Below are 27,356 nucleotides of genomic sequence, written 5' to 3'. Positions count from 1 at the left end.
GACAAGTGAACTAAATTTAGTATGAGCATTTTGTTTCATTGTAAATATTCGTTGCAATCGTTGTATTTAAATCTGACTTTGTAAAGTATGAGCGATTTGTGATTTAAATTGAGAGCAGGCTATCAGGGGGCTATCTTCCTATTATCGCCTTTGAAGATAGCACACAATGGAGAGCTCGTGCAGGCGCATCAATAGACGCTCCATATGAAACGGAAATCCGTTTACCGTCATGTAACCTTTATCCTATTGACGTTTTTGTTCCCGTTTCAAATACATACATTATTTACGTGCCAATATTTTAGTTTACTGACTATATCAATAACTTCTTCTTTGTTTTAATATTAAAATGATTATCACATTGTCAAGAAAGGTTTTGAAGAAAAGTGACGGCATATTGAGTAAGAAAGCAAGTAATTAGCGTACATAGAAGTCTATTTCAGTTGAATACGTTTTATGTTAAATGTTGTAGAAACAATTTATTATATTTACATTCTTTACAAAAGATGTTATAAACGCCAAAAACTTGGAAATTAAAAAGGTATCAGTGTCGTAAGTTTTTTGAGAAGCAATTTTTCTTGTTTATTCAGGTTACGTCACAGTTTAAAAGTACTTAAGGCTCGGGCTCTTTGCAAGATAAATTGCGATAAAATCCGAAGTAAGAAAACTTAATTTGATACGGTTTTTTAATACAGAATCGACGTTGAAACGAAGGAAGGCTTAAATCGTAAAGAAATACATATTGTTATTGAAAATACTATAAATATATTTCATCAAAACGCTGAGTCTTCACAATCGTAATACATGTTTAATAACTTTCACTATTGCTTTCACACTCATTTATATTAAAAAAAGGAAGCAGTCATGTTCTTTTACATATTTTTACAACTGAAAATCTAGGTCATGACTACAACAATTTTCCAAAGTGATTTTTATTAATTTAACCAAATCTTACTTCTTACTAATATTAAAAATGCGAAAGTTTAGATGGATGGATGGATGTTAGAGATTGTAGCCTAAAGTTCTAAACGGTTTTCGAAGAAATGAGACACAGATATAGTTTTGAAGAACGCATAGGCTACTTGCTTTTGTTTTTTTTTATTTCCACGCGAACGGAGTAGCTAACTAAAGCTAGTACAATATAATTATTCTGTCTTGTCAATCATTATTGATGAATATATATCTCTACAATATTAATCAACAAAGACAGTGTCTACTTAATGCACTAAATTTAATTACACCCTGCAAATGACAATAATGACAGGGGTTCGGAAATTAATAGACGGGAAAATCGATATATGAACGTTTTTCAAGTATTTCACAAGTTTGCTTTTGACATGTAATTTAACTACTAACTGTGTATTAACTCCGCGAAATCTCTCGTTTACATAATTAATGCGAAGTTTTATAATGTTAAAAAAATACGAAATACATTTTTCTTATTTAATATTGTTTCACAGCATCCTTTTACGTAACAAAGATGAGATCAAAGTTTTCCTCCATTATAACTCAAAGTGAAGGGAATTTTTAATAAAGGGCTCATAAATCGGTACCTGATGATATAATTATCATAAATAACCTCTTCTCTCAACCGAAGCGCCTTTCTTAAACGAGAAAGTAATATCAAAATTATTTCGTGTTCAAGCGATTTCTTTACAATCATTTTATAAGGGTAACAAACGTGATATTTGGTATACAATAGCTTACAGTATCTCTAATCTTAGAGCATTACGCTAAAATTCATAGAAAACTATTCATCACCACCAGCTCACTATGTTTCCCCACCGAGGGACTCGGAGCCTACCCTTAGTTACGGGTGAATGGGCCATAGTCAACCGCGCTGGCCAAGAGGGTTGGTTGACTTCACACTTTGAATTTCTGAGCCGATACGTGCAGTTTGCATCACGTCAGGTAAACGTTATGTACATACATATGATAATTCGAAAAATCGAATATCACATTGGTACATTGCGGGATTCGAACCAAAGACCTATACTTACAAGGCAAGTGCTTGAACCACTGAGCCATCGACGCTCTAGAAAACCATTAGTAAAAAGTAATTAACAATAACAGTAATTAACAAAAACATCATGTTATAATTTTAGTACACATTGATAGTGAAGTTTGAAATTTCCTTTGAAAGCAACATCCTTAATAGTATCCGTGTCAAAGAAGATTTAGAAATTGTGCTCGGAATTCAAACAATGACTGTGAAGTGTGAAGTACCCTCAAAAGCGAAACTATCCGAGACGGACATCCGATTACGATACTACGAATGGTCACATCGAGTGTACCAACACGTCCGCGTGTCCAATTTGACATCGACGTGAGAGCGTATACACGTCGATATTTACGCCGATCCAATTATTGTCATGAAAGCTTTGAAGATTGAAAAAAATACAAGGAAGAAATTCAAGTTCCATTTGACATGTACATGTTATGTATCTTAATGTAAAAAGAAACTATTTTTAGTACTATTGTTTCAGTTGAAGTAATTCCTCGAAAAAATACTTCGTTCTAAGTTTTGCGGAATTGCATTGCTTTGATATGTTTTTAGAGATGTTTCTGCAAACATTGTTATAACCATTTATTTAAATAGAATGAGAGTAAAAGTTCAAATGTTTTATTCAGAAATTTAAAACAATGATAAGAAAAATATTAAACATGTTAAAAATAAACATCCTGTTAAAAGAAACAAGATTTCACAGCAATGTAAGATTTACTAACGATGGATACGCCTAGATGTCGGCATTTTTAATAACGCCGGACAAACTTTCAGTAATCAGATAAAAATCCAATTACTTAGACGTGGTTTTACTTCGCAGTACAACGTTTTCCCGTCATGCTTGCTTCCAATCTATTTCCTCTATATCTTTATTCTAAATTGTTTTTACAATTTCTATTTCAAAATGTTTTGAATTGAAAAAAAACAATGTTAATTTTGAGGTTACTTTGTTGTGATAACTGATATTTTAATTACAATATGTACGTTATTTTTTTATTTATAAAACCGAACGAATGAAGTATAGATCTAACAACATTGTACAAATAGAGTTACACACCAGTTGTATATCAATAATGAGTTATTGCTTGCCAATTTAATTGTTGACAGGTTTAAAGAGGTTATTGTGTTTATGTTCGGATTCGAATGTGTCGAATACACGCATAATATGTCACCGACAAATTGTGGTTTACATTAGTTAAGAACCTCATTAGACCAAAAATATAAATTATTGTGATCGATATGTGTCTGCTTCAATATGTTAAAATTAACTTCTTAATTTGCATTTTTAACGAAGTTTATCTAAGAGTAAGGCAGATATCAATGTGCCGTGTACGATTATAAACTGAAGAAGTAAATCGGTATGTGATAGAAAATCCTCCAATTCAAGCAGTTGGGAATAGAGCATGCTCCGGCCAAAGCTTCCACAATTAGCGGCAAGATTGTTGCTATGCAGTGCGATGCGACTATTCAAATATTCATAAGACCTTTAAATGAACGCATTGTCTGCATTTCAAATTTATATTCTGTGACAATTCTACATTAGAAGTAATTAAAAGCTATTACTTTTATGTTAACCTGTAAGTGAATCTGCAGGATTGTCATAAGATACTTTTTGATGGTGCCTGTTTTAAATGAGTAAGTAATATATCTTCCACATAAGATTTTATACACTCCCCTTCTTTCGTACGTTGAGGTTGAATATTCATTTGTTTATTTGCCAACATATTCCATGAGATAGATTGTGTCGACAAGCGACAAGTGACAGGCGGTAGGTTTATAACACTCATCAACACGCGTGTGTGGACAGATATCAAACATATTTTATGTCGGCTTTTCACAACGACCAACGTGACAGTTGCCTTGTCATCTTAAATATATTTTTTCCTACATCAATGTTTTAACATAGATGTTTATTATTTATATTCCGAAAATGGTTATAAATCCAAAAATAGATATGTAAATAATTCTTACGATTGTATGGTTGCTTACAATGGTAGTAAAATAAAATCAAACAGTATTTTTTATATCTAAAAGGACAATAAGAAGCCCACTTTTTATCAAACACTTATTGTGTGTATTGTTATCTATTATTAATCAAGGCGATATTTATTTTAAATGGAAAAATAAGGTGTTTTACTAAAAGCGAGCTCTACTTGAATGTTATGTATATTTAAGCTTGTTATAATAAATTCAAAGTTATTTTTTTATTAGATATTACTATGCAAGCCAAGAGGAAATTGTAGCAGTAATAATGTAAAAGGTAAACAGCAGAGTGGAAGCCCGAGTTCGATGGTAAATTGATTCATAAAATAGCTATCGCCTGTGCTTAGGTCTACGAGTGCTACGCTTTTGTAGCACAAAAGTTTGAAAGCTTCTGCTGCTGCTACGAAGATTTTTTAACAAATCGTTGGACTTTTAACCTAACAATGCATTACAGTGAACTATTGACACTTAACTTTATAACTTTTAATTTCGAATAGATAAAAAATACGTTTAAAAGACATGTGACATTAATCTACGGCGAGTTATAAAATTCTACGGTGAAAGGACCAGCGGATATCACGAATATCAAATTTGAAATATCCGATTTAACGTCACGTTTACGTTACGCTCCGCGGACGTTGGTAATCCGATACTAAATGGTTTTTACAAAACCCCTGTGATCGAATTTTATGTTACAAAGGACATTTCATAAAAAATGTAGAAGGTTTTGTTTAGGACTTCCTTTTTAACTTTAACGTGTTAACTTTTGTTAGTTTTACATTAATTACATCATCATCTTCATTCTCAATGTCAGCCTGAGGTCGTCCACTGTTGAAGACCTCCCCATTAATTGCCACAATTTATTATATGGCGTAGTTAAAATAAATCTAGCTTTGTCGTCATAATCATCATAATTACCATCATCAGCATCAGGATATGTCAGTATACTGCTAGACATTCATATACAGCTTTCCCCAACGTACAGTCCAACGGATTACGGATTAAGAGATTAGAATTGTAATACTTTTTTTGTTACAACAGAAGCGGTCGCCGAAGGTGCCGGGGCGGATGGTGCCGCCGCTGAGGAAGCGGGCGCCGACCGGGGCTACTGGAGCCGATGGCTGCAGATGCTCCCCCCGCCGCTACGCACTTTGTGCGCCTCACACCGATTTGACAACCTACATGTAAGTAATTATTTTCTTGTTCTTTTTCCTAGGCAATGAACCATAGAATTTTTTTGTGTCCTGAATGTTACTTCTATATTAGATGTCAACAATGACTTTGGTTGTAGGCTGGCTCTATTAGTGCGTCTTGATCACGTCGAGGTTTTATGTATGCTGAGATTGTGTTTTGGTTTCACATTTTGTGTTTAAGTTAATTCTTTTACAGAATACTTACAAATTACATCGTAAGTAATTTTGCTTGGACGTATATTTATATTAACTAGTTTTATTTCATTTAAACTTCATTGAATTTTTAATGCAATTTATTAAACATTCGGATTTGCCTATAATTTAATATTAGGTGTTTTCACACGAACTTGTTACGTTTTGCGTCCAATTTTGTTTGCAATTCAATTCGTCGGCGTCAAACGTTTCGCCTTTTTATTAAGCCATCGTAATTTTATACCTATTCAGTTATGTTATCCTTTCAATTTGTCGTTATTACTTTTCCTATGTAATAAAAATTCAATATTATTAAATTGAAATATTGCTTACCTACTGCTGGCTTCAATGTTGAATAAAAATGTAGATGGTTTTATTTGTATATTGTTTTAAAAGTTATAGCGTTTAATAAAAAACAATAATATTATTTCCACTCAGGTAATCCATTTTCCTCTATCAGTACGATATCTACATTTATCATACTCCTCTAACTGTATTTCTTCACTAATAATGAGTTATTATAGATTTTTAAAGTTCAGATTTTCAACTAATACTATTCTACTGCTGCAAATTGTATAGAAATACATGCTATATAATTAGTTGTAACACAATAAAGCGTTGCAGTAATAATTTAAATTAGAAATCAAATATCCCACGGGTAATCTATGTTTGAAATTGATATGGAATACGGGTCAATTTAAACAACCACAAGGCGAGTTTCCTTAACTAGTGCTATCGATTTTAGATGGTTGTATGTATCAATGTATCGTGTTAGTTAATTAACACAATTATCTATATAACACTAAACATCAAATTACTTGTACATCTGAGATACAAATGTTGTAATTCATTTATATGAATCTTAATCACTAGTAATGGATGAAATAGAGGATCGATACAATAGAGGACAGATTTGTATGTCATAAAAGTTGGTAAGTAAACATTGGAAATAATTTATATTACAAATTAGTTGCATGTCTTTTAACAAGCAGTATTATAAAACGAAACCATGTTCATAATGATGTTATATTACCGCCAACTAACTTGTAGAGTATCGTAATATCCGATAAGCCTACAAACACCTTGTTGACAATCAGAACATAATCTCTACTTATTATGTTGTCAGCCAGTTACATGTTAGATATTAACGTTGTTTAGGATAAATTATTTTTGAAATAACTGTCCAACAATTTTGTTACACATTACTTAACGTTACCTTCAGTTGTAACTGAACAGTTTAAAATTTCAGGTAAAACTGCCCGAACTTGGTTTACGTTAATGCTCGTATTGGGATACAAAGAAATCTCTCATTTTATATAAATCAAATTTAAAAATGTAGTCAATAAATGAATGTGTATACATTTTTGTTTTAAAATAAAAAAGCTTAATGCCTTCCGCTCGTTTTGAAACCAATACTTTTTTTAAAAAATTAATGTACCAGTTTCATTTCCTTCCATTTCACTGCAACAAAAAATAGAGGAGCTTTTTGTGAAGCTACTTAATGGCGCTTACTTTTAAGCTGACGCCTTTGAAGTCTTTATATTGAATTTCAGAAAGTGATCAGTCGTTCTCTTTACAATTTATAACAAATGTACTCGTAGTTAGCGATTTTGATATCCAAGATAGGAACCGAAAAATAAGTGTTGAATCCCAGTTAGGTATTGAATGACTGTTTCTTGTTATTAATGCCAAAAAAAAGTAAAAGTTATTTAATTTCATCAATTTCTTATTTCAGTAAACACAAGGGAATTGTAGTAAACAGATCATTATCTTACAGCGTCAATATGTATTATCTTTCTACTCAGACATTACTGCGTAGAATAATGTTTCGACATTTGTAAATATTAAATTGGATATGCCAGACTCCCTCTGGACATGTCTATAGTCTTGTAATTTGACAATATATTCATGTTTTGAAATGAAAAGGACTTTTAAGATGAACATATTTCTAATGTAGTTTCAAACTTTGAACTTGTTTGACAACCTCTCGGACGATATTAAATGTCGTTGTAGAGGCAACTTCTAAGTCTATGTATACATAAAGAGCTAAGACTAGATAGACTAATGGCCAGTTCCAAAGCTACTTATAGCCATTCGGTGGTGTTCTTGGTTCGATAACTTCGTGAAATGCTTTTCCGACTAAGTAACTTGAGTTTTACTCCGTCGAGATTAAGTTCAACACTAATAAATCACTAGGTAATGATAAAATAAATGAAATCTTTAGCAAGCCAGCGCTAGTAGATTTATGTTTAACATGTAAAATAATCATCGTCAATGAACATATTCGATACAACAGTGTGAGTACAATAAGTTCCGATCCGATTTATTAATTTATTTCAAACCGGTTTCGTTTAACTTTTTCATTATGCATGAAATTCAGTTCGCTGGCTTTAAACTTTTTGTTTGTGAATGTTAAACTTTTACGACTTTTCTCTTTTTCATTTTTACGCCTCACTTTCCAATAAACAAACCATTTACGACGAATAAAACAGACAGCATTTTTATTTCATTTTAATTAAGTAATCTTCTTATATTCAGTGAAACGAGAAACGATGATAATAATTCACATTTGTTACTATTACGTAATTTATAATAAAAGATATTCTATATTTTTACGCTTTTAAGTACAATTGGTGTGACAGTGGGAAATATGAAGACCAAGAAATAACCCCTGAGGAAAAATGAGCCACATACAACATTCGCTGTTTTTGAGTAAGAAAAATATTATAATACAAGAATGAGAGTCACGGGACAGAAAAAGGCGGCGGCTTGACTAAAACATGTTGAATATCGACCTAGTTTGCAACTTTCGTCTTGGTTAAATTTTGCACACACACACGTGTTAACTATATCAACATAGGTAGATGCAACAATTGAGAATTCTTTGAGGCAATCACTCGGCGCGTTCAATTTGAGCGAAAGCGGCGTCATGTGCACGAACACGTCACTCATCGGACGAACGTATTCCTAGAATTCTACCCTAGATTGATACTATCGTCGGTCGGTCTATATACACAGACAATCTATATTTAAATATTTATAAACAAGTAAGGATATTTGGCTGCTAAATTTCAATTGCATTTTTAATTTGGACAGATAAATGATGTTTTTATATTGTAAAATAATCAGTGTTTAATGGTTTTTATAAATCCGAAGAAAAATTTAAGTTTTCATTGATAGTTTTTTTTAAATAAATTTTTGAAGTTGTAATTTCGACTTATTTTGAAAAAATCGAAAAATCAAGATTACTCGAAAACGGTTAACTTTTGGATAATGCATATGCATTAACCCCTTATATAGGGGTAAAAATGATCAAAAATGATCCCCTCTATTACTTCCTAACGGGAATACGTCTGATTACCAATAACCCTGTATAGGATTTAACTTTATGTTCTACATAACAGACTTTTACCCCAGTAAAGTAATAAAAAAGCAAAAAAAACTGGCTTAAACAAAGTTTTTGAACCTAAACTATTGCAAATATATGTATGTACATATGTAATTATGTCAAAATGTATTCATTAAAACATACAATTGGATACAATTGTTGAAATAGACCTCTAATAATTTGAATCCCTTGCGTTAATAATTAAAACAAAATACATTAATGGCCTTCGTACCCTTTGTTCTTCATTTATCTTTCACCGAACCGCAAAGACAAAAGAATTGCTGATAAAGACAGGTCGTTTAATTGTATTCAATATTTTACTGAGCATTTGCATGTAATTCGTTGATAAAGTTTAAATCCACGCTTCAAGTATTACGAGATGTAAAATTCCGATACGCGTCGTTTCACTTTTCCGTTTTAATTATTCAACTGATTGACATTAATCATATTTGTATCTTTGTCGCAGTCAATTTTCATTTATTCACTTTTCGATCGACACAGCCCTATAAATATTCAACGGGCTTTTGGCGGGCTATGAGCCAACGACAGGAAACCTATAAAAGAATCATGTCAACTAAAAATCCATTTTACTGCACTGGAAATTAATGAACAAAAGAGAGAATGAGAGTTATGGTATAGGAATTAATTCTTCCTTACTTACCTTAAGTTTTTCAAGTTAAGTTATAATAACTTATAACTTATTCATAAAACTTTAGCAAGGCGTCTAATAGCTTTAGACAAGAAGTAGTTTAACTGCTTGACGTTCGACACAATTTCATCATTAGCAACACTATACAAGCCAAATATTTGGCTCAGAACCTACCCTAAGTAAGGGGTAACTAAGCTATAATCACACATGCTGTCCAAGTACTGGTGGTTGGTTGACTTCAAACATGTTTTTCACTTTCGCCGATATATTCAATTCGTATCAAATATCTAATAATCAAGATTTTACATCTCCGAATCAATGTACATTCGATATTCCAAAACACACTGGTACTTGGCGGGAATCGAACCTGGATGTATAGATTATAGTCCAGTCCGATTAAGCGATTAACAACTGCGCCACTGACGCTCGCAGTCACTATTTAATATAGCCTAATTATTATGTAAGCGATTTAAACTTTAAAAATTGCTACTTGTGTTCGCATCAATATAATAAAATGTGAAATGAAATCGTTATCGAGTGTGTCGCTTTGTCAGTTTCTCTTTCCTGCGGGTAACGTTAACAAAACATCCGCGCGGTCGTACATCGTCAAGTTGATTTATTGGAGTGACAAGAGACGCGCCCTCCACAGTGCCTGCTCTTCCTTTCAATGATATATTAAGAAATCAATATACCAACAAAGTCGTCTTCTTTTTATTACAGTGACACTCATTGTTTAGACGTCAACTTATGTCAAACAGGTTCTTCTCTTTTTAAACTCAAGTGTCAAGAGATTAAAAGGAATGTACATTTTATCAAAGCTTTTAATATACCACTTGTTTATTTTTAATTGAAAAAAGACAAAGATTCAAGGCTAATGAAGCTGTAATACAATAATTCTATTTTAAATTCATTACTCTCCGAACATAAAGAACTGTTTTAAACAGACGTTAACTTTTCGTTAACTTGCACCGTGTACGTAGCCAAAGAATGGAGTTCGGATTAAAAGCATTATGAACTTCCTCTAGAAAACTTCCTTCCTTCGAATTTCATATGGAATTTTAAAACTTTGAATGAGCAAATCTTCGATAAAACTACAAGATAGTAACAAATTGAAGTTACCGATTCGATTTAAATAACTTGTATAAATCTTTGTTTAATATTTAAATAAAAAAATTATCCTTGTTTAAAACTTATACTGATAAATAACAATTTACTATTTACTATATTGCATGGCATTACTATTTAAAATCTAACACTAAACAAAATTATATTATTATTACTAAGCACATTCATAATCATCGTTTATTATTATATACTAGCTGTTGCTCGCGACTTCGCCCGCGTGAAGTTAAAAAAAAATATAGCTATGTTACAGAAAAATTACCTGTCTGACGGTGAAAGACTTTTTAAAATCGGCCCAGTAGTTTTTGAGTTATTTGAATACATACATAGATACAAATCCTTCCTTTAATAATATTAGTATAGAAAATATATTACATTATAATTGGTATTTAGGCTTACTTCATATTCCCCTTTTTTCAATTGCCTCTCCATTTCTGAAGGATAATCATGATACTTGTTATAACAATAAAATTACTTTAGTTAACTTTCATCGTCTATGCTTAAACTTGTCTGAGCACTTCGCACGTTTCCACCACATTTTCGTGCTGAAATTCTTGCATGCTCACTTTATCCTTGCAGCTTGATGCAAGTTAAAACTTTACGGAAACCCCGTCATTTACAACTTGTACCTTGTTGACGTGAATTTCCCTCGAATTCCTAGAATTGTTTATTGAACCTGCTAAACGTCTCACGTTTATTAGTTAACAAATATACATATTTGTCATTCATACTTCATACTTCATACTAATATTATAAATGCGAAAGTTTAGATGGATGGATGGATGGATGGATGTTTGTTAGAGTTTGTAGCCTAAACGGCTGATGTAGAGGATAGTCTGGAAGAACACATAGGCTACTTAGTTTTGTTTTTTTTTTTTAAATTCCACGCTGACGGATTCGCGAGCGAAAGCTAGTACAATATAACGTAAATCAGAAACAGAAGATTTTATGTTCATACATTGTTATAAAGTTGGTTAATATAAAAAATAGTAATTAAAAACATATCCATTAAATTGTATGAAGTACATCAAGCTAAGAACAACAATTTATTTTAAAATCACAGAAGAGTAAATCCTATAATCATCCATCATTAAATCAAGCTTAAACGATTGTCAAATCGTTTGAGAGAGCTTAACATTCGCACTGGTACTTGACAGTTCATTTTCAAGCGTAAACCAAACCTGTCTATCAAGTAACCCCTACTACAAAGGTAGTATGTTGACTAAGTTGAAAATGTTCAGTGGAACTCAAGTTATTGATTGTCATAATATCATTAGCCCTCTAAAGAAAATATTGAATATAACTTCACTCTCTTGAACTTTATTCTAAGCCTCATACATATTTTCAAAACATATTTGTTATGATACAAAAGCATATACCGACTTGGTACACAATACAGTGACTCAGTAAGCTCTTAGAAAAGTGCTGATATCTCTAAGAAAACATGAGATTGTATAAAATATTGTTCACGTTCTTTAAATAAATTGAATTCTCTAAGGAGTGTTCCGCATGCTGTGTGCCTGATCTCATATTATGTAAGCCATTCACTGAATTAAAATACAAGAAGAATAACAAGAGATTCAATTTTAAGATACGTATGTTTTATACATTTTTCTCGTATTGTTAGAAGAGAAACGCCTTTATTTGGTTTAAATATAATTATAATGTACTATAAATATTTAAGATGGCAAAATTCTTTTAGCGATCAAAGTTACAATTTTATGAAATACAGCAATCGAAGAAACCGATCTCAGTAGTTACGAAGAATTTTAAACTTTGTGCTGAACTTTCAGTAGCACCAATCTTCACAAACTTAACAACTACAATTTCTCTTCACATTTACTTTTATTTTGCTATCTTCAAATATATTTATTGAAATAATAAATACTAAAGTAATGTACCATTATTTTTATTTACCACTACGTCATGGTGGCGAATTACAAAATGCGAGAAATCAAAAAACAACGAAATTTATTATTTTTTTAAAAAGTTGATCACAAAAAATTATTTCACATTACGTATCTCATTAAAAATTAGCTCGTGAGGGCGATTTTGGGAATATTACTCGAGTTTATCTCACGTTATACTTTGAAGAGACCAGTGATATTAAATATTTATGAGGGGCTCGGAGATCCTCTTGATGACATTGTAGCTCATTATCTTCTTAACTACAATTAAAAATAGCAAACCGCAGTAATATTACTTATATTATAAGTAAGTATATGGAATAAATGCATCTATTTCGACAGCGATTAAAATTCTAACATTAAACTTTTTTTTTAACTAGAATGGCAAAAATAACAATAAAGATATAACAATTATTTAAAAGTGGGTCAGTCATTTTTGGAATTTGGTGTACGTCATGGGCAGTTTGCTTTCGAATTCCCTTTTAAAAATTTCATGTATTCTTTCAGCCGTCGTCGCTTTGGGAGCTTAAAGGCCTAGAGGCTTGCTTTTTGTGGCTCTTTGCAATGTTTTCGATTTTGTAAATTCACTTTTGGTGAAATCGTTTGTCCAGTCGATTCTTGTTCATGATTTTTTTGACTTGTTTTGTTGATACTGATGATCATCATGAACTTACAATCTTCTCAAAATTTAATGAAAAATTAGATAGATAGCATCCCCATTTTTCTATAGTTTCCTTTTTTAAGCATTATTTTATAAATGCAAACTTAGTAGCAAAAGTTGTTTGTACTTTAGTCTTGAATATTCTAGTAAAAGTGAAAACTTTAGACACACAAAGATGAATAAGGCTAATTAATTATTACGCTCGTAGGTGGTTCGTTATAATTTGTTAATGTAGAATTTATTTGACTGCCAGCCTCTCTACGGCCTGCGTTGTGCTGAATTTTTAATGACGTGCTCGATGTCACCCGCTTACTCAAAGTGAATAATATTATTATCATGGATGTCATCGCGTTTCACTTATATTGGATTTCATAAATAATTTTTGGTAGTTTTATAGATCTTTATGACTGAATAACATAGATTTCAGATTTCGATAGATTTTGAAATTATAACTATTTACAAGACAACTCACTATACATATGAAGTAAATTATTAATGTAACGGTTTATTTCGGAAACGGAATTAAATTCATGGATTTAATCTCAATGTAACAACTGACAATCGCGATTTGATAGCCGAGTTTTCACCGAATATAAAAACCACTTCGAGAGAAACGTAATTAATATTAATATGCTACTCTTTGTAAAATATAAAAAGGACACTCAAACTTCAAAGGAGGAATCTTCGCTCAGGAATCGCTCAATTTGATACTTGTCTAAATGTTGTTAAGCCTACACGCTATAAGACCTTCGCTGATAAACATAAAGTTAGAGTTTTGTGGGACGTAAAATCGTGTAGTACGTGATTAGAAACTCAACTAAATTATGACACAAACTTGTGTAATGAGATCATAAGATATTGGTATCATTATATGTTCTTGCTAATTAGTATAGATCCTAATCCAAGCGTCGGTTTCCACGGCCGAGATACCTGTCAAAATATATTGTTATCAAACACAATAAAAGGGATGACAAGATTTTATGTTAACAATAACATACGTACACACACTTGTGTATCCATTTTTTAACATATAAATGTTATAAGAACATCAAATATTTATAATTTACCTTTCAATAGACATATTGCGGACACCTAATGTAGTTATCTCTTGCTACCTACGTATATTACGACTAAAATCGATTGAAAGGTTTGCTCGTGGCCTTAAGGGCGTGCCGGGGACCGACTTAAATTCGTAACATTTACTTGGCATCGCTAATTGAGCTGGCATTAAGATGGACGTGTGCGCGTCGCCAGGCGTCGCCGGGCATCGCCACAGATTATCACAGATTTATCTTCAAAGGATTCAAGCCTTGACCGTATTCTCGGCTGTAATGACTAAATGCAATCAATTCTATTGGAGCCGCACATGAGCCGCTTTTCTTAACACTATGACATTTAACTAAAGTCTAAGGGTTGTGATGTAAATGAGACAGAGCAGGCAATACCAATGTAGGAACTATCTGTTACTTTTTTTTATTTCAGACTATGTTCTACATCTATCAGACGCGTGATTTTTGGGTCATGTAACATTTGTTTTTGTTTAAAACTTAAAATTAATAATATTACTGTAATCTAGTTACTGTAAACACACATCGTTATACTTTTAACTCAATTAATAACAATTTTAGTCTGGGCTTAGTAACCCATACTAAAAGTATTGATCTCTTTTTCAACCCTATTAGCTTTGTCTAACATATACAATCAATAATTACAACTTTATTGTTTACATTTATTCATGTTTCGACATGTTCAGACACGATAAATACTTTGTATGATTATTATTGTGTAAAATGCGCTGCGCAGTAAACTCTACCGTTCGCAATTGTTGTTACTTTTAAAAGTTGCGATTTCTGATAAACTGAAGGGGCACAGAAGCAATAAATCATAATAATGATTATAAACAATTTTCCAATAAGTGGTATCTTATCACTGAAAGTGTGTTCTCGCAATTTTTTGTGAGAGAATTTTTACTAGAAACGAGCTTTAGCATTATTCGCTTTAACAAGGTAAGCAGAGGATCTACGTAAAGTTGGGGTTAGTAGAAAAGTTTCTTTTAACTTGTTAAAACGAATCGTAGTCCAATTTAACCTATTATAACATACCACCTTATTGTAAGCAATTTCAATTTTTAAATTTCTATGAGTTTCGTTATATCAAATTCAATAAAATTTCAAGTCTCTATACCCAGTTGTTTCGAATGTGCGTTGATATATCAGTCAGTTTGTATGTATAAGATTTTGGAAAAAAAAATGTATAAAGTGTAAGTCCATATATTTAACACACACAATTTTAAGCAAATCCTTAAAAGTAAGGATGAATTTTTACCACACAATAATTTAATTCAACACGAGGCAGGCGCGTTGGTATATTCGAAACGGGTCCCTAGAGAGTACAGTTACGTCATAAATACAGCCGAAATCTTTCTCCTTGTTTCAACATGCTTCAGTAATTATAAAATCGTTTACTTTATTTAGGAACAAAGAAGTTAAATTCAAGAGTTTGCTTCGAACAGTAGTTTTAATTTTTAAATAGTTGGCATTTTAATTTGTGAACAACCACGACAAAAAATATGGTAGTTACTAAAATAACCACTAAAAGTTGGATACCAAAACCTACTTTAATTCAAAAACGAAAAACACATAGTACGTATCGAGGTCTGCAAATTACAAGTCAAGGACGCTGAGCCATAAGATCTCATAACATGTCTGACAGTGACAACGTTGCAACATATTCCTATACTACTGCCTTGGCAGTTGATACTTGTTTCGGTCTGCTTTAGAGAAAATTAAAGGATGTAAATGTGATTTTTTACTGGTTTCGACAGTCAAGGCTCATAGTTAGAATTACACCTTGCGATATTTGTTACTACGAGTATAGCAGGTAGCAGTAATTAATCCGCTTAGTGAAGCATAAACTGCAAATTAGAAGTGAGCGATGCAGCCGGCTCGCCCGCTCAATCTATTTGCGAAACATTTTGTTGAAATATTCAGGATGAAATTTGTTTAAAGGTACAAGTGTACTTTCGATAATAATACATCAATTATTAACTAATTTAATTTTTAGATACCTTCTATAAATGAATGTTACAAAGAGATTTGAAATACTCTATTTACAGTATTTCAAAACTTTCTTACAAAGAAACATTCTTTCATTTAAATAATGTATTCGAAAATGTAATTAGTTAAAAACGAGTGTATTATTATCGAAAGTTTTATTCACATAAAAATATCGGAAAAAAACAAGTATCAGTGAAAACTCATATAATGCATTGAAATGATAAAAAAAATTACAATACTTGTGAAGTGGCGTCATATAAAACAGTCATTCTTTGCACTGTCATGTTCCGCCTGAGCCGAGAGTGCAAGGGTGAGCGCAGAACAAACGATATAGAGGCTTCTTAGGCTATAATCTTACGAGTACGTTATAGTCTGTAAGGCGACTTTACAGAAAAGCAAATTTTTTAGTTTAGTTCGTATTACATCATGAAATACATTTAGGTATTTTTTGTTGTTCTTAATAAAAATGAGCAACTAAGAAATAAGCAATTAAATCAATAAAGCGTCGTTTTTTGCTACTTAGCCCTTTAATGGGTCCTCCATCTCTCCCTAGACACTTTGATGCAATAAAACTGTAAAGTACGACGGGGCACGACATCTTTTATGCTAACAATGTCTATGACGCTTTCATACTTTTCAACAATGTAAACGATCAATAATTCATTTCTTATTTCTTTATTATTGTGCAAACAATTAAACCACAATACTCATAAATAATGAATCTTACGCTCTCTAATCTTAATTATTAATTATATGTATTTCATTACATCCTAAACAAATGTTGTGTAACTTTCAAAACTCTATGTAAGAAAAATAAAATGTAACTAAATAAAACATTTTCACAATGTAGCTTAGCCTTGGCCTACTTCTCTTAATTAAGATCTCTGAGCTTTGAACGCATTTAAGTCGTCACTTCCTTAGCCCCTCGTTACTTGCCTAGTTAATATGGTCTGCTTGCATTTGCTTATCTTTTTATATTTAGAATTTTATGCAACCTCTATCAAACTTTCCACTAGATTTTCTTCGCAAATTCTTGCACGCGGAAATAAACAATAAAGGATAACTAGCCAATGCGCTATTCCAAACAGTTATCTATCTCTGTGCAAAATATCGTCCAGATCCTTTTAGTCTTTGATTTATATGCTTAAAACTATTATCTTTCTAAACTTTCGCATTTATCACTTTGTAGCATTAGTGAGATTGACCGGGGAACAACGAAACCGTGACTTACTCCTAAAGCGTAGTACCCTTTTTACCCTTACAATCGTACATTATAATTTAATATGTTTACATAAATTATAACTATAACGTTCGGTATAGTTAAAATAGAACAACGTGGAAAATTTCTCACGATACAGATTTATAGCTTTCATTTAAACTACTAAGTTTGCATTGTAACATGACAAACTTTAGACGGTTGCAAAATTGTTCATTGAAATTTTTCTCAGTTTACGACTCGTTCGCCCACGTGACATGAAAATCCTTTACATGAGGAAACCATAAAAGTGTAAAGCTTTTTTCATTTCTCAGTGCTTTTGCGCGACTGCAGACAGGAATACTTTAAAAAACTTTTCTGATTTCAATTTTCATATAAAAAGCATAGCATTTGGGTGGAAATATGTATGCCAGTAAAATGGAGTAGTAGCTGGCATGTCACCTTTTGGCAAGTTCAAGCTACTAAAATCTTACCCCCTAATCCCTTCCTTAACTATCATGTATCATAAAATAAGTAATATATAAACATGGGAGTGTTAACCTCATATGTTTGAAATTTTCGATAGCGCGAAAAGCGCGACTTTCATTACCTCGCTCGCAGTTACGTGTTCAATGTTAACAGTCTACTACATTATGTCTAAAGTTTTGTGATCGCACCTGCGCGTGCGAGTTTTAAAATGTAAACAAGCACATATGGATATAGTTTGTGTTTACTACGCACTAGGGTACGACGTTATCACTCACTAAAAATATACATATAATTGGCTAGTACAACCTGCGGACAATGAAAGTATAAATGTGGTATGCCTCATGACTCGCCTTACTTCTACTCAAGCGCTCGGACACCCAACGTCTTTGACACGCTGAATTGAATTAACGTAATTTTACATTTTTATATGCTAATACTTAGTAGATATAGTTTTTAAATTATAGTTACTACATATCAACATTTTATTATTTAACATCTTATTCAACATATCCGCTTTTTTATTATTGACACGACATTTAAGCTGTTTAAGCACTGTAAATTTTTTACATAAGTTTTCAGTAATACCATCAATCAACCTAATTATGCAGTCACCTCAAGTTGTATTTCTCGACTTAAAAGTCAAACTGGTCCACCATGTAAATTATCATAGTTATAATTTTTATGTCATCCCTTGCAGATTATACTCTTTATACAATATGTATGTACTATATTATATAGTTAGTATGATTTCTGAACTGATTTTTTTATCTTTAGGTGGAGATGCTGTACCAACGCTACTTCCTGCGCATGAACCAGACCAACATGACGCACCTGCTTGGGTTGCTACTGACAGTGACCATGGCGCTCATGATTGTGCAGATACAATCCCTGCTCACTGCTCACTCTTACTTCAAAGACATCCTGCCGCCACCAAACTCTACCATGATTTATACCGTTGAACCATACAAGTAAGAAATTTTCAATATTTTTTCATCATCAATGAAATATTGTATTTCAATTACATTGTTGTGACGTATATTTTTTTACAGAAAATACCCAGTGACAGAGCTGTACCCTACTGTTGAAGATCTCTACTACACCCGTGACCGCCTCGCCCACATTATCAGCGTCATCATGCTGGCGATTGCCTCACTCATATATGGCTGTAAGTACCTAATTATTATTGTATTAATGATTACCTATTAAACTAAAGCGTACAATCTTTAGACCACCATTTAACGTCAGGTCCAGATTAAGCACTAATTTACTCATTATAAAACACACCACAAAGAATTAACTCAAACACTTCACGAACTTTAGGTTTTATCAGAATAAGAAATTCTATAGATTTAAATACAATTTGATGCATGGAATTACCTAAAGGTAGAAAGCAAATATGGTATAAGACAGTGTTATTCTTTTTGTTTAAAATTAAATGTTATGACCGGAATGTACGAATTTGGTAAATTAATAGTTTTTTGATTGCCAGGTCTCATCGCTTGCCTTAGCCGGCCGGCGATGAACGAGATATATCTGCTCACCATATCCTATGTCGTTTTGGGGACCTTCTTTCTGATCGAACTGGCACTTACCGGGACCCTGGTTTATAGGTGAGTATTGACCATTAATTTTAAAATAAATCATCAGTTACCTTTCTACTTTTCTCACAATTTATTAGCCCCTATTTGTAACAGCAGAATTTGACGATTTTTATAGCACACAATACAGATTGCAACGGAACGTCTTTAGAACTATCTTTAAACTGACAATAAATTTGTTTAAAAAATATTGTCTTACTAAAGCTAGTTTGCGATAACTAACTACTCTAACTTCAAACAATGCTCGCCGCAAGCCAAAGTTGTATTTGTTAATTCCCCTGTTGTATACGGTTACTAGCGTTTTCGCAAACTTTCATCTATAAACACTTGCTTTGACAACTTTACTCTTTATTGTTATTTAATATCTCAATTTGTTATCTCATTGCATTTAATTTAATTGTACTCAATTACATTATTCTGTATTTTATACGAACTCTCACCCTGCGTGTTTGTTTTCGAAAGATTAAAGATAAAATTTCATAACTGTGTTACTGAAATGTAATATAATTGAAATAAATATGTGAGATCAAAATATAAAATTATATAATTCGAGTTACCGTGATTTCAAAATACGCTTCTTGACATTTTCTTTTTAACGATAAAATATAGTAAAGTAATGTTTTATTTTTACATATTTAGTTGTCTCTAACCTTATTTTCCACATAATTCCTTATGGTTTAGTTAATAAGAGAAAAAGAAAAATCTAGTGCTTTATTAGATCTAAATTAACTTGACGAACGTTGCAAATTGTGCTACCAAAATGAAAAGTCTGAAACAAAATGAAGTTAATATAAGCAAAAATAAACAGAAAAACAGTTTTATTTTTCTTTTAACGGTTTGGCGTCTTCAGAGCGCTATCCTAAAGTTATTATCCAAATGAATAAGTTTAAGAATATTTATTTTTAACTTTATTAACTTAACATGTTTTGTGAAAGATCACTGAGCGTGGGCTGCGGCCCTTGCGCTCTCTTCATCTACTTGACATACGCTACGCTGCCGGTGCGCCTGCACGAAGCGGCCGTCAGTGGATTCTGTCTGGCTGCCATCAACATCATTGCGCACCTTATACTTGGCAAGGCAACTTACGCACAGGTACATTTACAAATTCGGCCATTCATATAATTACACATTTTTAATAAATAGCCAAAAGTAACTAATTAATGAGAAGCATGTTTTATTAGTCTTGTTATTTCAATAATTTCATACTGAGTGATAAGATTCACTTCAGGAAAAATTGCCTCGTTCATTGCAACGAGACAATCTCCGTCTATTCCTACAAATAACTAATAAGATAGTAGTGAGTGGTGCAAACAACGGTATAATAATAAAAAGAAACTAACCGTGTGTCACTAACTTCAAATTATCGTGGCTTTTATCGTAGGACGTAGTATATTTCTACCCTTACATATTAGCCTATGGGTAATTGGAGGTTATTTTACAAATGTAACATGTATAGGTACATTAATAGCACTGTTTTGATTTAGATCTTTTGCAACCTGGTCGCGTTTATGATCAGCAACTTTGCCGGCATCTTGACACACTACCCGCGAGAGCTGGCCCAGCGCCGGGCGTTCCTTGAGACCCGCGACTGTGTGGAGGCCCGTCTAGTCACACAACGCGAAAACCAACAACAGGTAAGGATTGGTACCTAACTACTCACACTCCTACTCAGTCTTACATCACTAAATCGAGACCCTTAGTGTAGATTTATCATACTAATTCTACACTAAGTGTAACTAATTTTAACATTTTTATTTGCAACTAGGACTCGTATTTGATCGAATAATATTTACTCAGTATGATGTAATTTTCTTATTTCATGTCTAAGTTCTACTTAAGTTAATAAGTTATTTAAATTACTTTAATTTCCGACATGAAATTAATGTAATTAATTAATACAGTATCATTATAAACACACACAGAACCAATTTAATATAGACAAGTAATAATTAGCAACAGGCTCGTCCCCGTAACTTCAAACATATCTCTGTCTTAACAAGTTGTATGACAACTTTAAAGTCAAACATTAAACTAAGTTTTCCATTTACAGTTCCGATTACTTTAATTCAGTTTGATTTAGCTCCTAGAATTTAAATAGAATCAAAGGCGATTGTAAAAGGAGACAAGACAGCTACGTTCAATTCGCTTGTTGATAAAAATAAGAGAAAAACAATGCCGCTGTAGCGATATACGAACCAACAGTGTCCAGTAACCAACACGTAACAACGAGAAAATCAACGTGCACCTCGACAATTATTTGCCGGCGCAATGTAATTATGTGAAATCCCATTTACAGCAGTAACCAGTTTCCCGCGACTTTGTCCATCTAGATTAATTACTATGAGAATTTCCTAGTCTTTTATTGTCTACTATAAGTTTGTGGAACGATTCCTTGTAAAAAATAACGATTCCTAATTTTTTTAAAAACCTTAAAATCAAGTGGATGCTCGAAATAAACATAATTTTCAGTCTTTTAGCATTTACTTTAACATAAATTTTTGCGTACTCATACTAGTGTGTTATTTAGTTTTAATATAAATGAAACAGAATATTATATGATAGGATATGTAGACGGCTGTAAATGCCCTTCTCTTCATAAATAAAAAGTTTAATTTATCATAAATTTAATAATGGTATTTCCAAACCAATACGTCTTAGGGTCCTTCAAGAAGCGAGCCTACAATTTCCTCAAAGGCCCGCAACGCATCTGTAGTTCCTCTGGTGTTGCGGATGTCCATAGATGTCATTGACCAACTCGGTGTTCTCGTCGCTCGTTTGCCCCCTTCCCGTATAAAAAAATGTGGATAAATTACTTGTTTTTTTAATAACAAAATCGGGTTCGTAGGTGTTCATTACAATGAGCAAAGTAGCGTCATTATCACACATCACGTATCCCTCATCCCGTGATATGCATAGCTAATCCAGAATCCGCACGCCGGAATTAACATCACCCAAAAACGGTATATTATACCTTTGTTCAATCAGTTCATGTCAAATTATACTTTCTATTCTATTTTAACAGAGTCGTAATTGTTTCATACTAGTCATGAATAAACGTAATTAGTTCTTTTCGTTTTGTCTCGCAATTTCCTCAAAGGATAACTACAAAGTTTTAAGTTGAAGTATTAATAATTACTAGACAAGTAAAATTGTCGTAGCAGAATTCCGAACCTTCCATTCTGTTTAATTCTGACTTGTTTTCTTTTCATAACCTTGTTCTGTTATTTCAATTGTAAACGGCATTTTTTATCGAAGCCCATAACGAACGTGAGTGCTCGTGACGGTTTGGCTTCTCGTTTTGTCTTGGTATTCCGTCAATATCTTTGTGCTACCATTTTGAATTCCATTTGCCTATGGACAGCAAAAATATTGAGCTGTATGCTTTAACCACCGTTTTTTTTTTATATTTTGTCAAAGTAAATAATTTTTTTACATATGTAAATATTTTTTATAAAGCCGATTTTTCAAATATTCCTGCTTATGTCAATTAAAATATGTAACAACAATCGGTTACCTATTTATATACATTTCATATCGCTAAGGTCACATTAATTACATAATGCATCCGTAAATAGAATAAATAGAATGAAAAGTGATAAATCATCGTAGTTACTATATATATAAATATATCTGCAGTATGTATTTAAAGACATTTGCACAGAAAAACATTCTTTTTAATATCAAAATTTAATGCATAAAATAAACGTTTTTATGATTTCCATATGAAGTGAGTTGCCTAGCTTATAATTAAAGTCGTCGACAGTCTTTGCAACGTACTTCAACTACGTTTTAAATGTTAATAACTAAATATTAAATTAAAAACCTAGTCATTAGAATACCGGTCTCGTAGTTCAGTGAATTTGTATAATTTCGTTAAAATTCACTAGACTACGGTAAAAAAAAAAAGCTGGAATAGTCTGATAAATGATTTAACTCTATCATTTTTCTTTTTCAAATATATTTTAAAATAAAAAAGTTTTGTGTAAAATGTTTAAGGATATTTTTAAAATCCTTAGGCACATAAAGACAACCTTTAGACAATGTCAAAGAAATAACGAGCTTTGTTGTCAATATTATGTAATGATACAACTATCTCTATGTACAAGAAATATAATTTATCACTGTAAATTAGAAGATCTAGAATTATCAATGCTATATTTATTTTTAAAATTATAATTTTAAAATACATGAATGATGTTTTAAATTATTAAAACAAAGAAATATTTGGTGACATCACTTTACGAACGCACACAAGATTAAGAGGATTTTCGTGGGTTAAACCTAAATTTCGATTGTATTGTAATTAATGTTCTTGATGCAGGAACGTCTTTTGCTGTCGGTGCTGCCGCGACACGTTGCAATGGAAATGAAGGCGGACATCGCCAGCCAACCCAGGCAGGAACAATTCCATAAGATCTATATACAACGCTATGAGAATGTCAGGTTAGTTCACACGAATAAATAATAATATCTTGTTTATTTTTAGCACAAATAGTATCAGAAGGAATTATGCTACAGAAAATATATTTCAATAAAATGAAAACTATCTGCAAAATTCAATACGTGCAAGTTGCATTCCTTCTAAAACGTTTTGTGAAATATCGCTAACAAGATTTATTTCGAACTCAGTGATCCGAGTTATATGGCGAGTGAAGATACTGCTCGGGAAATATAGCAGCCGGTTCTGGCCAATTTTCCAACTGTGTTTTATCTGAAATTGATATTTATTGCTGTCTTATTTTTACAACTGTACTTTCAATACAAAAAACTATTTCATTGCTCAATTAAAAGTTTAAAAATTATATATTGCTATTGGTGCAATTTGAAAGTAAAAACATTAGCACTAATTATAGTAATCTATCGACCTACAAATAAACATGATTATGTAATTCCGTCAGAAAGTATAGTATTTTTTTAAACGGAAATCTGGTCTAGCTTGATCGTGCACAAACTTTTAAAGTAACTACGAGTCAGAATAAATTAATTAATTTAAATTACATGTTACCTTTAATGCCGAGAGTATCAAACAGTGGTGGCTGTAGTTATTAATCTAATACTTGTGGCGCGTGAAAGCTTCAAAATATTGTCGTCAGTCGGCAGTCAGCAGTAAGCGCGCGATTGTTCGCCGAAGCGTGACTCGTCTCACAGCTCGTTCGTTATCAGTGCGCGAAACAGTTTAAGCGCCGCCGATATTGCGTTCCGTCCCAGAGAACGCTTCACTTTAACTTACAAACGGAAATTATACAGAAATATATAATATCTTCGCTTCATTTTCCGCTAGAATTGATACGACAGAGCAATATGAAGCACGTTAAACTACGAGTACGTGCACGTCCAACTAGCAGCGATACGAAAAGTCGTTCGCCTGAAAAACGACTGTGATGTTAACAATCTATTATCCATCTCTTTCTATCTTGTGTACTGTCGTAATGTCTCGTCCTCCCAGCAACAATGAGAAGGATTCGACAACATTCGTATAGGCATTTTAGAAATATGAGTCAATCATTGTTAACTGTTGAAGTTTTGTTATTTTAGTGTGGTTGTTATAACTGCAACAATAAATCTTTTTAATTTTTTAAAGGTTCATACGATTTAAGTGTAATATTTTAATTTTATTTTAATATTCAGGTGAATGTTTTTTGCACGATAATAATAAAAAAGAAAAAATTAAAAAAAATTAAAATTGTGTGAGAAAATTTACATTTTTTTTTATTTGGCCCAATTATTAGCCTTGTTAAAGAAAAAAATGATCTCTGTAAACACATTTTGGACGTACGGGCAAGTTTTAGTCGGAAATCCGATTTTTGCGATTTTTTACAAAAAATTAAATAACACTAAAACTATAAAAAATAGGGCATACATACGTTGCCTTAAAACGATTGAGGTCCTCGTCCTGTTCAAAACCGTTGGTCCGTCCGTTAACAATCACCCTGTACAGCTACAATAATAAGAATATTTTTCGAAAAAATTTAAAAAAATGTCATTGATGTAAATGTTGGTCATTTAAGATAATTTATGATTTTATTTTATTAATATGTTATAGCGTAGTCGCCAAAGCTGAAATTATCCATGCCTTATTAATTCCACTGATAGTCGACACATGTTGATAACAACAAAATGTTATTGCTAAAACATTGTTTATAAACACAACAATGCAGCTTCGTTACTTTGCCCATCAACATTGTTTACTTGCAGTTATTTTTAAACCCATTAATTATAACTCCAATTATAACTGTTGTTGTCTTTTCACTTTCTAGAAAATAAAGCCAGACAAAACAACTTCAATGTTATGGTTACTTGGCATTTCTAGAATTTCTTACTATCGTAAAACATGCAATTCGTGCTAAATATACTTCATACGTTTTGGTGTTTGTTGATTGTTATGAAGACATCCCATATCGAACCAGGCCCAACTTTAGTCCTTTTTCACTCCCGCCCTTTTTCTTATAAGGAAAGGATGGGATATGAAAGTGAACTTGGGAATGTGCGTTGCAACCTCCGTCGATTAAGGGTAGGCAACGCATCCGCTATTGCGAAAATTTATAGGCATCGGTCACTCAGCCATTTTGCCAGATTCAGGAGGCTGCTTGCTCGTTTGCCACCTTGTAATATAAGAAAATAAACATTAGATCGGTGTTTAGTGTTGATATCATCGAGATCCAGGACATCATCATCAACATGATTTTTATCGTCATCATCAGTCTCGATCTTTTGAGACACGATACTTAGTACTACTTAGACCTTAAGTGGCACACCGCGGTATTCCGCGACTGTACCTTGAATTTGTCCCTGCATAATATCTGACTAGCTATAATAGTCATTTTTTTTTTACAATTCGTAAACATCATCTTGATGTTTTTTACTGATTTTATTTCTATTATCATGTTTAATTTTTATTTTTATAAGTTTAAATTATGTTAGTAAGATATTATAGTATACAGAATATTTCCAGAACCAACAATAATTTGATGTAATTTTGCAGCATCTTGTTCGCCGACATCTGCGGCTTCACCTCGCTATCGGACCAGTGCACCGCTGAGGAGTTGGTGCGTCTGCTTAACGAGCTCTTCGCCCGGTCAGTGCTTACTTTTAATAAATATACTATTCAAGTTACATCTCTAAAATTAGAAAATACGTTTGTATTTTCCAAAAGATAACATTAATGCTTATACTTGTTGAAATTATGTCCGATGTGGTGTAAATATAAAGACATATTTCATCAAATACCAAAATGGTTTTTAAAATTAAAACTTTTACAATTATAAACACACTTGTACTACTCTTGTTTAACCACTGTGTGTACTGATTAAGTCTATTTTCCATATCTTTTGTTTACAAAATACATGTTATTAATCTTTTAGTGGACGCTATAAATCAATAAAATTTATAATAACATTCGTAACTCAGTTATAATCAACATAATTTATTCGAGTATGTTCTATAAATATGTACAGATAAAGATTAGCAATCAATACGTACGGGAAAAGAGAACCCTTGTTGCTTCTTTACATCTACTTTGTAATATATTTAACGACTAGCTGTTCCCCACGACGTCGTCCGCCTGGAGATTAAGAATTCAAAATCACATCAACTTAGTAGTAATCTACGTAATAACAGAAATCTACTGATGCAAGATTCCAAATTTCTAAGCCCGGTTGTTTGTGAGCTGATTTTTCGGTTACCCTTATTGTTTGTATAGGCGATATCTTCTAAACTATTAGTCTAATTTAAATACTATAAAGAACAACTTTATTCTATATTAAATTCTCCTGACAACAAACGCTTTAATTTGAATAAAAAATAAATATTGAAACTAATAAAACTACGGCGCATATAGCATGCGGTGTTTAATTAATGTTGTAAACGAAAAAGTGGTTATTGTAAGAAAACCGTTAAAGCTAGATATATACTATCAAGTACT

At 32.2% G+C, this 27,356-nt stretch overlaps 1 protein-coding gene across 4 annotated transcripts in view; it reads left to right on the top strand.

Annotated features, from left to right (window-relative positions):
- LOC106099561 (adenylate cyclase type 6) overlaps positions 1-27,356 on the top strand; it is a 61,362-nt gene that overhangs the window by 20,806 nt on the left and 13,200 nt on the right. For all 4 annotated transcript variants that reach the window (XR_001225393.1, XM_013278138.1, XM_013278133.1 and 1 more), the window contains exons 3-10: positions 5,027-5,169; positions 18,612-18,805; positions 18,887-19,002; positions 19,327-19,447; positions 20,371-20,527; positions 20,920-21,069; positions 23,757-23,878; positions 26,418-26,510. Coding sequence is in view for 3 of the 4 variants with exons in the window: in XM_013278133.1 (XP_013133587.1) it covers positions 5,027-5,169; positions 18,612-18,805; positions 18,887-19,002; positions 19,327-19,447; positions 20,371-20,527; positions 20,920-21,069; positions 23,757-23,878; positions 26,418-26,510 (1,096 nt within the window). In the remaining variant the exon portion in view is untranslated. The remainder of the gene's footprint in view (positions 1-5,026; positions 5,170-18,611; positions 18,806-18,886; positions 19,003-19,326; positions 19,448-20,370; positions 20,528-20,919; positions 21,070-23,756; positions 23,879-26,417; positions 26,511-27,356) is intronic.

Source organism: Papilio polytes, unplaced genomic scaffold, assembly GCF_000836215.1.
Source record: "Papilio polytes unplaced genomic scaffold, Ppol_1.0 DF824358.1, whole genome shotgun sequence".
NCBI classification, from domain to species: domain Eukaryota; kingdom Metazoa; phylum Arthropoda; class Insecta; order Lepidoptera; family Papilionidae; genus Papilio; species Papilio polytes.
This window is presented reverse-complemented; position numbering and strand designations above follow the sequence as displayed.